Source organism: Triturus cristatus, chromosome 9 (genome assembly GCF_964204655.1).
Source record: "Triturus cristatus chromosome 9, aTriCri1.1, whole genome shotgun sequence".
Lineage (NCBI taxonomy): Eukaryota > Metazoa > Chordata > Amphibia > Caudata > Salamandridae > Triturus > Triturus cristatus.
The window spans coordinates 214,317,427-214,329,894 of record NC_140592.1 but is presented as its reverse complement, the minus strand read 5'-3'; the positions used below and the strand labels follow the sequence as shown (position 1 = coordinate 214,329,894).

General features: G+C 42.3%; 1 protein-coding gene across 1 annotated transcript in view; it reads right to left on the bottom strand.

Moving 5' to 3' along the window:
• The window catches only part of ACOX2 (acyl-CoA oxidase 2), a 243,585-nt gene that overhangs the window by 83,456 nt on the left and 147,661 nt on the right, over positions 1-12,468 (bottom strand). Inside the window, exon 9 of the mRNA XM_085624741.1 lies at positions 11,587-11,777. Within this exon, the coding sequence (XP_085480867.1) occupies positions 11,587-11,777 (191 nt within the window). The remainder of the gene's footprint in view (positions 1-11,586; positions 11,778-12,468) is intronic.

The following is a 12,468-nucleotide window of genomic DNA, read 5'->3' as shown; positions in this document are numbered from 1 at the left end:
ATCACAATCCATGCGCCCTTCAGTGGGCCTTAAGGCAAGGGTGACCTGGGATCAGGATCTAGGCGAAACATTAACAGACGCAATATGGTTATACTGCTGTGCACTGACACGATATGTCTCGAACAACTACATGAATAAATTATTGCATTTTAAATATCTCCATAGAGCATATATTACCCCAAAATTAGTATCCAGGATAAGGCCCACTGTCACTAGTTCGCGTGCCAGGTGTGCGGCGCTGGAGGCGGATTTTGCGCATCTCGCTTGGAACTGCACACCCATTAGGGCGTATTGGGAGTACGTATTTTATAACTTGTCCCTTATGGTCGAACATACTCTGCAGCCTTCACCACTGACTGCATTACTGGGGTATGTCAAACCCATTAAAAATGCATTAGGAGATTTTCGGCGATTGCTCTCCTTCTGGCAAAGCGCCAAGCCTCCGCACTGGGGCAGAGCACTAGCACTAACACCAACACTAAAAGACTGGCTTTGTGACCTTATTTTAATACAGCTAGTGACATTTATGCAACACTTCTACCTGTGGCCTCGTGCCCTTGTGATATTTGGCAACCACTCAAGGATTACCTGCAGAACCATTAGGGGGAACTGGGTAAGTTAAGTTGTGATACATTGGCCCAATGGGACTGCCCCGTCAGAGGATCAGAAATTTGCTGTGTGATTGTTACATATATTGGTATGAACCTCACTGATCCATTGATACTATTTGGATTGATGCGACTCAACAGATGCACTGTGATTCCTATTGCACAGCTGTTCTAAGATGCTCCAATGTTGTTGTAATTTTGGTTTATGACATCAGAGTGACATGTACTCCGGCAATATGTATCATGATTGTCCTGTCTTGTCTTTTTTGTGTGCACTCTCTTCTGTTTGTTTTTTGAAAAATGTAATCAAACAAATAAAAAAAAAGTCATGAATTGCATCAAGCAACAGCGACCAAAATGGCTGTATTTGGGCACAATGCAATTCCATATGGACGAAATCTGCATAAACAGTGGAGCATCTAGGGAACCTCGATGCTACCTCCGGGTATATCGTGGTAATGCGTGCTGGGGACAAGTAAGTATAGTGAAGGGAATTCAGCTGTAAGTACTTAAAACGGGGGGCCTCTATTGACAGCTTTAGTGCACTCCACGGTCTGTGCCCATTCATTATCTTGTATTTATACCACCAATTGTTGTTCCCATGTCATTCAAAGTGTGGCTAAATTGGGCTAAAAAGTGTGGGCTAGAGATCTAATAATGGAGTTCACCTCATTTTGCTGTATCCTATGAGCAAGTAATGTACCTAAAGCTTCAGATTTCAGAGGTTCATGTGTACCAGCTTACCATATCAAACGAATGGCCGCCACCACGGCATTATTTGTAAAGAGTTGAGCAACACTGAGGCCACAATTGTCTGCTAATCTCTGAAATGGTAAAAGTGTGCCATCTACATTATATTCCCCCAGAGGCTGAATATCATTATGTGTACAGTCTAGCATCTGGTTTTGCCAGGCTACCTTCGCTAAGTCATGGATTATCCATGAGGGACGATCTGGGAAGTACGGGACTTGCAAACTCAGCTGGTGACTGCATTTGTGCCAAAAGAATCGGATCATATATAAGGAGTGTGGGTAGCGGATATCCTCCCCAGTATACAACGCGCATAGTAAGTCATTATTGCCTTTCGTACGCCTGAGGTCCATTCGTTCGAGGTCCATTTCAACCGCCAGCCATCTCACATCCCAACCATTTGTGCAGCTAGTGTGATCGACCTCCATTATTAGGGACCCCCATTCTGGCTTCATGGATCGGGCGGATCACCTTTTCGCTAGAGATACGCCGCCTTTGATGAGTCCTAATCATCTCGGACGGGTCAACTTAAGGTCTCGAAAAAAGGTAATCCTGCTTGGTGTCCATTGATATCTGCCACTTTGTGGAAAAACCTTTATAGGTCTGACTGAGTGCCAGAGACTCTATATAACAGCCTAATCCAATGAAGTAGGCCGTCTGGCACCCCCACTTTCCTCAATAAGATACAGCCAAGTCAGGGTATCAAAAGCCTTTTGGATATCGAATGATGCTAAAATCTGTGAGCCCGATATAACCTGCATAAGCGACGTATGTTGACACGAGTGTTCCTCCCCAGTCCTCTAAGCAACGGGAGCAGTCTCTAAAAAAGTTTGGGGGGGTGGAGGTGACCTGTTTCTGTTTGGCGGCTCTTGGTCAGAACAGAACTGAAAGTGGGCAAATTCATCTGAAACGCATCAAGTTAGTCATGTTTTCAGTGCAGCAGCACAGCGTGGAATGCAGAATTGCTTCTGCATGACTATCGTATGTTTCAAGTGCACCACAACAGCCTAGCATGCACGTGTCTTGAAAAGTGCATTGCTTTTGTGTACATGACCTTTGCTTCCCACAGGTACGAATTAGCAATAGAGAGCTGGGGAGCGGTAATCTATTTTTTCTGCGTGTTCTGGACCATTCACATTCCAGTTCAACACACACTGACTGGCTTTCTTTGAGTTTTTTGCTTGAAAGCTGTAAATGTGAGGCAGATCTGAAGGACCTGTAGTTCTATCAAAAGTGCCGCCTGGCCTGTAGCAATTGCCTGGATAAAAATCTTTAGGCCTGGATTAACAATATAAAACTCTGGTAAATACCACATTTTTTCAGTCCTCACAAACGTTTATTTCAAAAAGTTGGACATTACCCTCTTAATTATTTTATTTAAGAGACATCGTTTCCCACATTTCTCCGTTTTACTGCAGTAAGTAGTTCAAGGTAAATAGTGTTGCTTTATTAGACCTGGTTTCTTTGGTGACCAGAAACATTTCACAAATTGCAAAAGTGCTTTAATCTAACTATGGGTGAGAGTGCGCATGATGGCTTTCTACTGTTCAAATGCAACTATAAGACAACCTAATGTCTCCAAGACTGTTGTGTTCGACTACCGACGGAGTTTAACACAGTAATTATTATTATTTTTTTAGTTTTATATAGCGCAAACTAGACCCGAAGGTATCAAAGCGCTTTACATGTGCACCAGTTGCATTACAGAAGGACACATTCATTTTTTTTGTACGGCGCGTGGAGATTAAGTGGTTTGCCCAGAATCACAGGATGTTGAGCATCCTTTCTGAGACTCGAACCCGGTTCCCCAGCTTCGGGGTCGACCGCCATAGCTGTTAGGCCACATTCTCTCCCAAGTGCTCTGGCAGTGGGTGAGGGTGGGTGTCCGGCCGGGGTTGTCTTTGTGCACTTTTATGGATCAAACTGAACTGGATGCCTCTCTCACACTCATTCATATATCACACTGCTAAGCACCTCATCCCATAACGAGATAACCCCACCTCAATGGTGCTCAAGCATGACACAAAAACACTTCCCACACAGGATCAAAACAAACATAACACACTTCCAGCCACATGCCCTACAAGGTGCAGCGTGCTAACCATATAGGAAAGACCTTTAATGCCACCCATAGGGGTAGTAAGCATATTATAAATGTTGCAATAGAATACTATCCTTCTGCATGAGAAAGGTGTCGTCGGTGACGCCAGGTCAAATTCTGTAAACAGATGCAGCATGCAAGTTTCATTTTCTCCACCATGTACACTGTATGGGTGGCATCTACTTTTAATTCCATACTCCCTTACTGGTGTTTAGCTTCAGAACCTAGCTCTGAATGGCAGGCGGCAGCAGAGGCTACAAGCAAAGTCCTTCTTCTCAGAGCAGTGGGATGTTCTCATTCCCAAATTCAGCCAAAATATTGGCAGGGCACCGTCTGTTGCATCTTCAACTGTAGCTGGCATGCCCTTGAGGACGAATTAATGCCATCTTTTATGCGCAGATTAGGGTGTGATAACATAAAGCAGAACATTGTTACCATTAGTTCAGGAGAACAGCGCAAGAAACAGTTTATTTGTATGAATTACGATTCTGTTGTCAGTCATATCAGGCATAGCCATTTTGGCTAACGTTTTAAATAGGACAATTTTAACTTTAAAATCAAGTGCAAAGTGTATCTGATATGTGCAGCTTGCACATGAACTGTTTTAATTAATTGATGTTACAGACGAGAGGTATAACTACATTGAACGTCTGTTCTTAGCAACATTGCTAAACCTAACTCATCCTGATCCCTTTATGCCAGTTTGGCACATGTGTATTTTTCATTGTGTAGCGATTGCAAGGTAATGTTGTGAGCTGCACTCCTTACCTGGAGTCCAGGTCTGAGGGCTCATCATGGAGAAGGAGCAATCATGGTGAGATAATCGTGAGGATATAGGTAAGGAGTGGGAGAAGTGGAAAGAGAGACTGATGGACGCATAAGGCAGATGCCTTGACAGAGAACCAAGTGGACAGCAAAAGATGAGAAAGGAGAGAAAGGTTGAGGATGGAGCTAGAAAAATAACTGTAAGGAAGTTTGGGACATCTGAGGAACACATAGGCGTGGTTGTACCTAGTCACTGGTTCAAGTAATTTCTTAGTTTTCCTTTGAATTTTGGAACTCGGGTTTTGTATTTAAAAAATAGAATATTGGAGTGCAAAGGAAACGGGACCGGATGAGCTACTTACTCCTCACATAGAGCAATTTTAAAATATTCAGCAAGAGACAGTGGGAAGGAGAGTGAAAAGGTTAGATAGAAAGGGAAGGACTTTGAAGGAAGAGGCAGCAAGAAGAAGAGGGGGAGAGTGATGGAGATAAAGCAGGACAAGGAGAATAAAGGAGGAATAAAGTGAGATGTAGAAAAAGAAGGAGAAACGAATTCATTGAGGGAAGGGAGACAAAAAAACAAAATGGGACTAGATAAGAGGAAATGTACAGAAGAATACAAGAGTTACAGCTGACATGGGATAACGTGGAATCTCTTAGGAAAGATGAAGGGAGGGATGAGCGAAGACATGTAAAGGACAAACATGAGGACTGGAAAAACTTCACTTGCCCCAAAGCATGCGAACTAGAAGAAAATCTCTCCCAGCCTCTCTGCGATAAAATTAGTGCCTTTTTCATACAGAAAATTGATGCCATCTCTAATAAATTTACCAAGACAGGTTGCGCCTCGACATTAGATGATACTCCTGCACCCCTCAGCACTGGGCCTAAAACACTGTTGGACTTTCCTCCCCTATCAAGAGAAGAGACTGCAGTGCTAATGTGCAAGGTTAAATCAGGTTCACCCCTGGATGTCCTTCCTGCTATAATCTCTGCTTCCCTTGCCAACCTGCTATCCGATCCAGTCTGTTCTCTATTAAATTCATCTTTGAAGGAAGGTCACTTACCTTCAACATGGAAAGTGGCTCAGATTATCCCGCTGCGGAAAAACACCAAAGCTCCCATGGAAGATCTTTCTAATCTACGCCCCATTTCCCTCCTACCCTACCTGAGCAAAGTCCTGGAAAAACATGTCAATAAACACCTCTCTGACCATATCGAATCGGCTGGCTACCTGGAGCCATCTCAGTCAGGCTTCCGCCCCAATTACAGTACAGAAACTGCATTGGTGGCCATTGCAGACAACATCCGGCTTGCACCAGATCAGGGCCAATCTACCTCTCTGCCGCAGCGCGAGGGTCAGTAAGCATGCTGGATGATTGTTACTGCTGTAGGTAAGAGCCATTTATTTAATTAAGCAAATAATAGAAGCAAAAAGGGGGGTGGGGTGCAGCCCCCCGCTTCTATTAGGAACCTGCCCATGCTCATGCTTTAGTCTGGAGTAAATAACTTGCCATTTCTAGGGTGTCAAGGGGTAGGTTAGTAGTTGGTGAATACCCTTAAACATGTAAGCTTGTAGGTGTGCACACACTTTCAGAATAATTCAGCCATAAATTACCACTTCACTTCACACCTACTTCCAGACCTTCTGAGTAAATTTGCTTACACGAAAATCTTCATGCGGTAAATCCTTTATAGGAGTGCAACACCAACTTTTGCACATGTAAATAGCTTTGAGAATCATCAGGGTCACACAATTTGGACTGTTACAAGACCTGCGGAGCTCATCTAGTTGTAAAATGTCAATGTCCAGTCACTGATATAGTTTGTGGTATATACTCTCAAATATGGCAAACAAGGTCACGGAGGCACACTGTGATAAAATTACTTGTCTAAGAATTACACAATATAGTCAGGAGAAGGTAATACTGTGAGCGGTCTCCATGATAAAGACTTGGCAGGCTAGACTCTGGATCGCAAGTACAATCTAGGTTTATTTACAGAAATTTTTTGTGAAATGGAGAAAATGTCTAAAAGTAAATTTGCCAGAGCAATACACAAGATGCTTCCTCAGAAACTAAAATAAGAGGGAGCAATGGTACAATTAGAACAATGATATAGCCTGAACTCTGATATTTATTTTATATTTTATTATTATCATCATTTCATATGATATAAACAGAACTTCAGCATTGTTAAAAGTACATACATATTAAGAGCTGTGACAATAGTTAGAAAGTGATCTAAAGAGAGCCTATTCATGAACAATGCCTCCCCAAAGGTAGAGCCTGTGATACAATCTGGCATATTCAGAAAGAGGTCATATTCAGATCCCTCCTACAATACACACCCAAGTAAAAATAATACGAGCCCTGCATAATTCGAGAAGCTACTAACAAAGCTCTGATATAATTAAAATCCTGTCTTAATTTCACACCTCACTGCATGGCACCAAACAAGACAGTTGGATTTTTTCCCCAGAAATGATACAAAGTCTAAACATAGGTGAATCATATTCTTATATACCTACATCCCAATGGTTTCCTCTCCACCCTCCCTTTCACCCACATCCTCCAGAGAGGAACATTTTCAGAACACAGGTCCATTGTCTAACCAGGAGCCATCATTTAATGTACCCTTTGAAAAAAATTAACAAGTCCCAAACTTTTTAAAGTTCTACGAAAGTCATTGTGGTCAGTCCTGCAGCTCTCAGCTCCTAAGGGAAGACTTCTAGGCACCAGGTCTCCCTCCAGCTAGATCGTCTGCAAGGTCCAGGTCTCAGTGGTCAGCTGGGCCTTCCTACAATCAGGAGTCCTTCTGCTTTTTGTGTCCTTGAAACACGAAAACATGAGGTCAGTCACTTGACCCTTGGAGAGTAGTTCCAATCGTTGGGTGCCAGCGGGAGTTACGAGTCCATTAGTCATTGTATGCGTCTTCCTCTAGCAGGAGTCATGAGTCAGGTGCCTTCTTCCAGCAGGGCTGCCATTTCAAATTAAGTTTACCAGGTCCATTAAATACTCTGAAGAGGTGGTGGTAAAGGTGCCAGATTTATACTGTGCACGAGCCAGTGATTGTAGAAATTGTATCACTCAATCCTGACTATTCTCACAGTCCTCCCACCTACTTTTCGCAATTTTCTCTCTGCCTTGCAGTAAAATTACCCTGTTTCAAGATTGCGAAACCCCGACGCTATCGGGAAGGCCTGGTTCAAGATTGCAAATACCAACTGCAGAGTGGTGCAATGACATAAGGATTTTGTCCCAAACTCTTACTGCACTTTTCCATTATGATGATTGCCACACCAGCCAATTTGCCACATTCCTGCATAAGAGTTTGTTTTACGTTCGGCTGAACACTTCATTACAACAGACAAAAAGGGACTCGGTAGGCGCGGACGTGTGTGGCAAAGGAAACTACAATTCCCATGTTCCTCACACACATAGTGACAATGTCACTTTGTGGATTTCCTGTCTTTAGCGGTTAGTGTCAGCGTCTTGCTGCCTCTTGCTGGAACCCTGTCAGATTGAAGCCCGGACCACTGTTCAGGTGAGCTTCTCAGTACTATTTGATTAATGCATTCTTCTTTTTTCCGTTCCTGGAAGACTATCTGGGATAATTCCACAGGGTGTCCATTCAGTCTGGCGCATAGTGGAATAGATTAGAGAGTCATGCAGTCTGGAAGATTGTTTGGGCACTAAGCTTTCTCCGTGTTTTTAGCGAGTCACCTTAGGGCCACTGTGACCATTAGACTCCGGCTACATGGGGACTTTGTTCTTTTCAACCCATGGCAGGGTAAAATTGACTGTCATGTGGGAATAGCTTGATGGTCTCGAGTTGAGACAGCCATATTCACGTTTTAGCCCGGAGCACAGTGAACATTCACATAAGTGATCCAGTGTAGTGCGTAATATTCAGGGCAGAGGTATATAATGTTATGAATGTGGGCAAATTATTCCATTGATTGTTTTCAATGAGATAACAACATGAGGGTGAGGTACACTGATTTGTGGTACACTGACTGTTTAGACCTCGCCTACGCAACACGCATGCGCTGCATAGGAGGACCTTTAGCCGTCGTTCAGCTGTTTTACGAAGCACATACTCGTGCTTGTGGCGACATACACCTTGCGGGAGTGCGCAGCAGCGGCGCACCACAAGCACGAGTATGTGCTTTGAAAAACAGAAGACTGCGCGCGCGCGCAAGCAGCACTCCCAGGAGCTCGATCTCGCTCTCTCTCTCTTTTTGATTCTTCTCTTTCTTTTTCACACCTGGAGGCATCCAATCAGCCTCTTCTGGTGCTTTATTCGAGAATGTTGTCCTTCATTCACCTTCTGAGGTGGGCTGCCGGCTCATTCGGCAATGGTGCTTGTACTCTCGTGGGTGGTCGGTGTTAACCTGTTTGAACACGAGGACTCGCGGACATAGTATGTGGGATATCTGGACTAGAATAGAGCGTGAAAGATTCAGAAGCCATGGATAGAATTAATAATGTGGCATTAATTACGTTTTCTTATGTGTGGTGGTTTTATTTCATAGCTAGAATGTGTGATGCTTCTCTGAATCCTCTGTTTCTGTGTGGAAATTAAATGGTTGTCACCTTGGTGCAGTTGTCGGAATGCCTCGTATAGATTGTGGTGGGTTCCACGTAATAGTGTAGAATAAGTATAAAATACAAACAAAAGTGATAAAGAATATTTCATATAAAAGAGTATAGTGCCTGTGCTGTCCTCGTGCTATTGATGTCCGGCATTTTTTGCGTAGCTCTACTGTCTTTAATTTTTATATACCTATTGAAGTTTACTTTTATCCAGTATAACGGTGCTCATTTTATCAACTGCGGAAGGATGGAGGGCTGTGTTGTCCTTGCTGGGATTTGAAATAACCAGTACTACTCCAATTTTATAATTTCACAGTAAAACGTATGAGACAATTAGCCGGCAGAAAGGCTGCAAGTTATTCTCACATTTCCGTTAGCAGAAGCTATTTAATGTTTTTTCCGCTTGAAAACCGGGTATCGAAGAAGGCTCTTTGCTGCTGAAAGCACATATTTGTAGCGCGTTCTTGACTTAGTTTGTTCCATGCGACCTATTTTTCTTTTTGAAATATCCAATCTGCTTAGGAGAGGGCACTGTGGCTCTGTGTTTGATGGTGTTTTCCATATAATTAGCTGTCTGCTTGAAACCACCTTGAATCCTCGAGGTAGCCTCAGTACATTGTCCATCAGCCTTCCAGATCAGGAGATTCCAAGAGCAAAAATCCTTCTGACTATGACAATGAGCATCTCTCAGCCTTCTCAATGCCCATGCATGGACTCCATTGAACTGATGAAATCACAACAGCATCCTAAAATTGAAGGCAATCTACTTGGCAGTGGTGATGTCTCTCTAATTAGAGATGAACTGAAGTATGCTGATCTGTGCTCTGTTACTGGCTCCCTCCCGCCATCCTTGTTGTAGCGTGCTCCCTCCCTTCCTTCTGTGGTCATGCTTGCCCTTTCGGCTCTCTTCTTGCTGTCGGTCACTTTGTGTTACCTCTACAGTTCCCACCCTTTCCCATGTTGCTTGCCCCACAGGGACCAACAAAAAAAAAATCACTGAAGAAGCCAAGCAGCTCTCGCATACCCAAGAGCTGTTGGCTTTGTCGCTGTCTTTTGTTGTGCAGTGTTGCTGCTGGACAACATGGCAAAGTAAAAAATAACAAACATAGGTACCCTTCGGCTGAGGAGAGGTAATCGAATGCATTTGACCAGGTAACCTCTAAAATATTTTTTTCAGACACCTGGGATTATTGCTGGTTGGGGATCTTTCTCCACTTTTCATTCTCTTTGTTGTTCTGAGATTATTTGTGCACATGCAGCTGGAAGAATTCTAGTTATGTTTTGTTTTTATTCTTTACAGATGAGACGACGTATTCCACAAATTTCGTGTATATGGATACCAATCTTTGATGGCCAGTATAAATGTCTGTTTCCTGTTTGCACATTAACATTATCTTTATGTTCTATATGCAGTGTGACTAATCGTATTTCTGGTCCTGACAAATGCCCATTGAACCCCGTTGGGGGTCGAATAGAGGGAAAAACACGTTGACCCAATAATAGGAGTACATTTGTTGTTAACCCCTAGTTTTTAATCCTGCCCCAGGACACCGCACAAAGTTATTTGGTTTCCTGGAGACAGTTTTAACACAGTTATTTTTTCATTTTTTGCACTCTGCCCCTCACTCACCGTGTTTTTTTACCCCCTCTATACAACAAACAAATAAAACACCTCAGCTCCTCTCCCATTCTTTTTGGAGAGTTAAAGCCCACACTGGGGACCTTGAGGCCCTAGTGTGAGGAGGGAACCCTATGATGAAGCATGTCACCTTCGGGCGAGTGAGGGTTCTCGTCCTTAAAAAAGGATCCCCACCCTATTCTGCACAACAACCTTGATCTTTTCCTTGACATGAGTTAATGCAACATATCTGTTGTTGTTTGGTAGAGACCATACCTAGTGTGAGTAATCATTTAGATAAGGAGTGGTACGCTCTCCTGTGCTCCTTTTTTGAGGGGCTCTCTCCTTTACGATCTTCAGTGTGGATAAATAGACTGCTATCATAGCCCCAGTGTAGAGTCCAAAAACCAACAGCATCAGTTAATAAAAAGAGGGGTTATCATGTGAAAAGAGGTATTTTCCTACAGATACATAATGAAACCTCAGTATGAAGTAGCGTATATAATAGTTAGACAATACAAAGATAATGAAACCTCTGTAAAAAGAAATATATAAAATTGTATGGTATTGAAAAGGCACAATGGAACGTCTGTCTAAATTGATAGGTAAAATAGTAAGCAATTAGAAACAGAATGAAACCTCAGTATAAAGTAAAATATAAAGCTACTATATGAGATAGTGAGTGAAAAGACTGTATAAAGCAATATGTAAATAGTAAGATACTAGAAACAGAACAAAACATCTATATAAAGCCATAAATACATTTGTAAGATATTAAACACAGGATCAATCCTCTGTGTAAAACAATACATAAAGTAGTAAGATATTAGAAACAGAATGAACAATTACTAGGGAGCAAAATATAAATAGTAAGATACAAAAAACAGAATGAAATGTCCGCATAGAGCAAAATATGAAATTTCTGCAAATTAGAAACGGAACAAAACCTCTTTATAAAACAACCTATAAAATAGTAAGAGTTTTGAAACAGAATGAAATCTAATTTAACTAAAGCGGTTTATAAATAGCATAAAATATCTAAATAGATTCTGTGAATTACCTCAAGTTTGAAGGAACAGCACAGGCTATATAAATAGTAAAACACAGGATAATAAATGATTGTAACAAATAAATCATTTGAAATACCTGGCAGTTTGAAGGAATAGGACAGTGTTTTCTCCTTCATAAGTGCAAGATGCTGCCAATTTTGTGTATAATGATGGAAGCCCGCTAAGCAATGAATAGCCGTGACCACCACATGCCTTCCGGCATACTTCTATTCCAGCAGTGCAGTACTCTGTGGCAAGAGCCTTCAGTCCTGCAGCAATGGCATGAAGCTGTGATAAAAAGAAATAGACACGTGAAAGCATTCAAACCATACCTATGGAACATCTCGATTGGGCAGACTCTACTAGTTGGAAACTGTCACCTAACCACTCTGCTGCAAGCTTTCAAATGGGCCAATTTAGACCCAAGATGAACTGCTATGATGACCCAGCCTGGATGTCCCACGTATCACTCCCATGACTGACCATACCACGTTGATACATTCTCAGTGGTCGTACACCCACTAGATCAGGCTTCTCCAAAGAGTAGCTCTTGAGCTAATGGTAGCTCTCCAACTACCTCCAAGTAGCTCTCCAGTGTGCCGTTCAAACTACTAAATTAGAAGCTTTTGCTTTGTTGAATTAATATATGTATCCCAACATTGAAAAGCCTGCATTTGATATGTGTATTTCCATAACTCATCATTTAATGGTTGGAGAAAAATGGTTGAACTTCCAAAACCTATTTAAAACTGATGTTTGAGTCATAAATCATGCAGCGTTGGAGAGCCTTAATACAAATATTTCCTTGGTGCCAGGGTCACTGCAGCTGTACTGTAGTAGCCATGTAGAGGCATTCCAAAGTTATAAAGCCATTTTATTATATTACTTCTGGCAACTACGCCCATGAGCATCAGTGCAGGTAACTTCGCATGGGGTGGCCACGGATGTAATCTTGTCTGATGTGCTCACTATTACAACA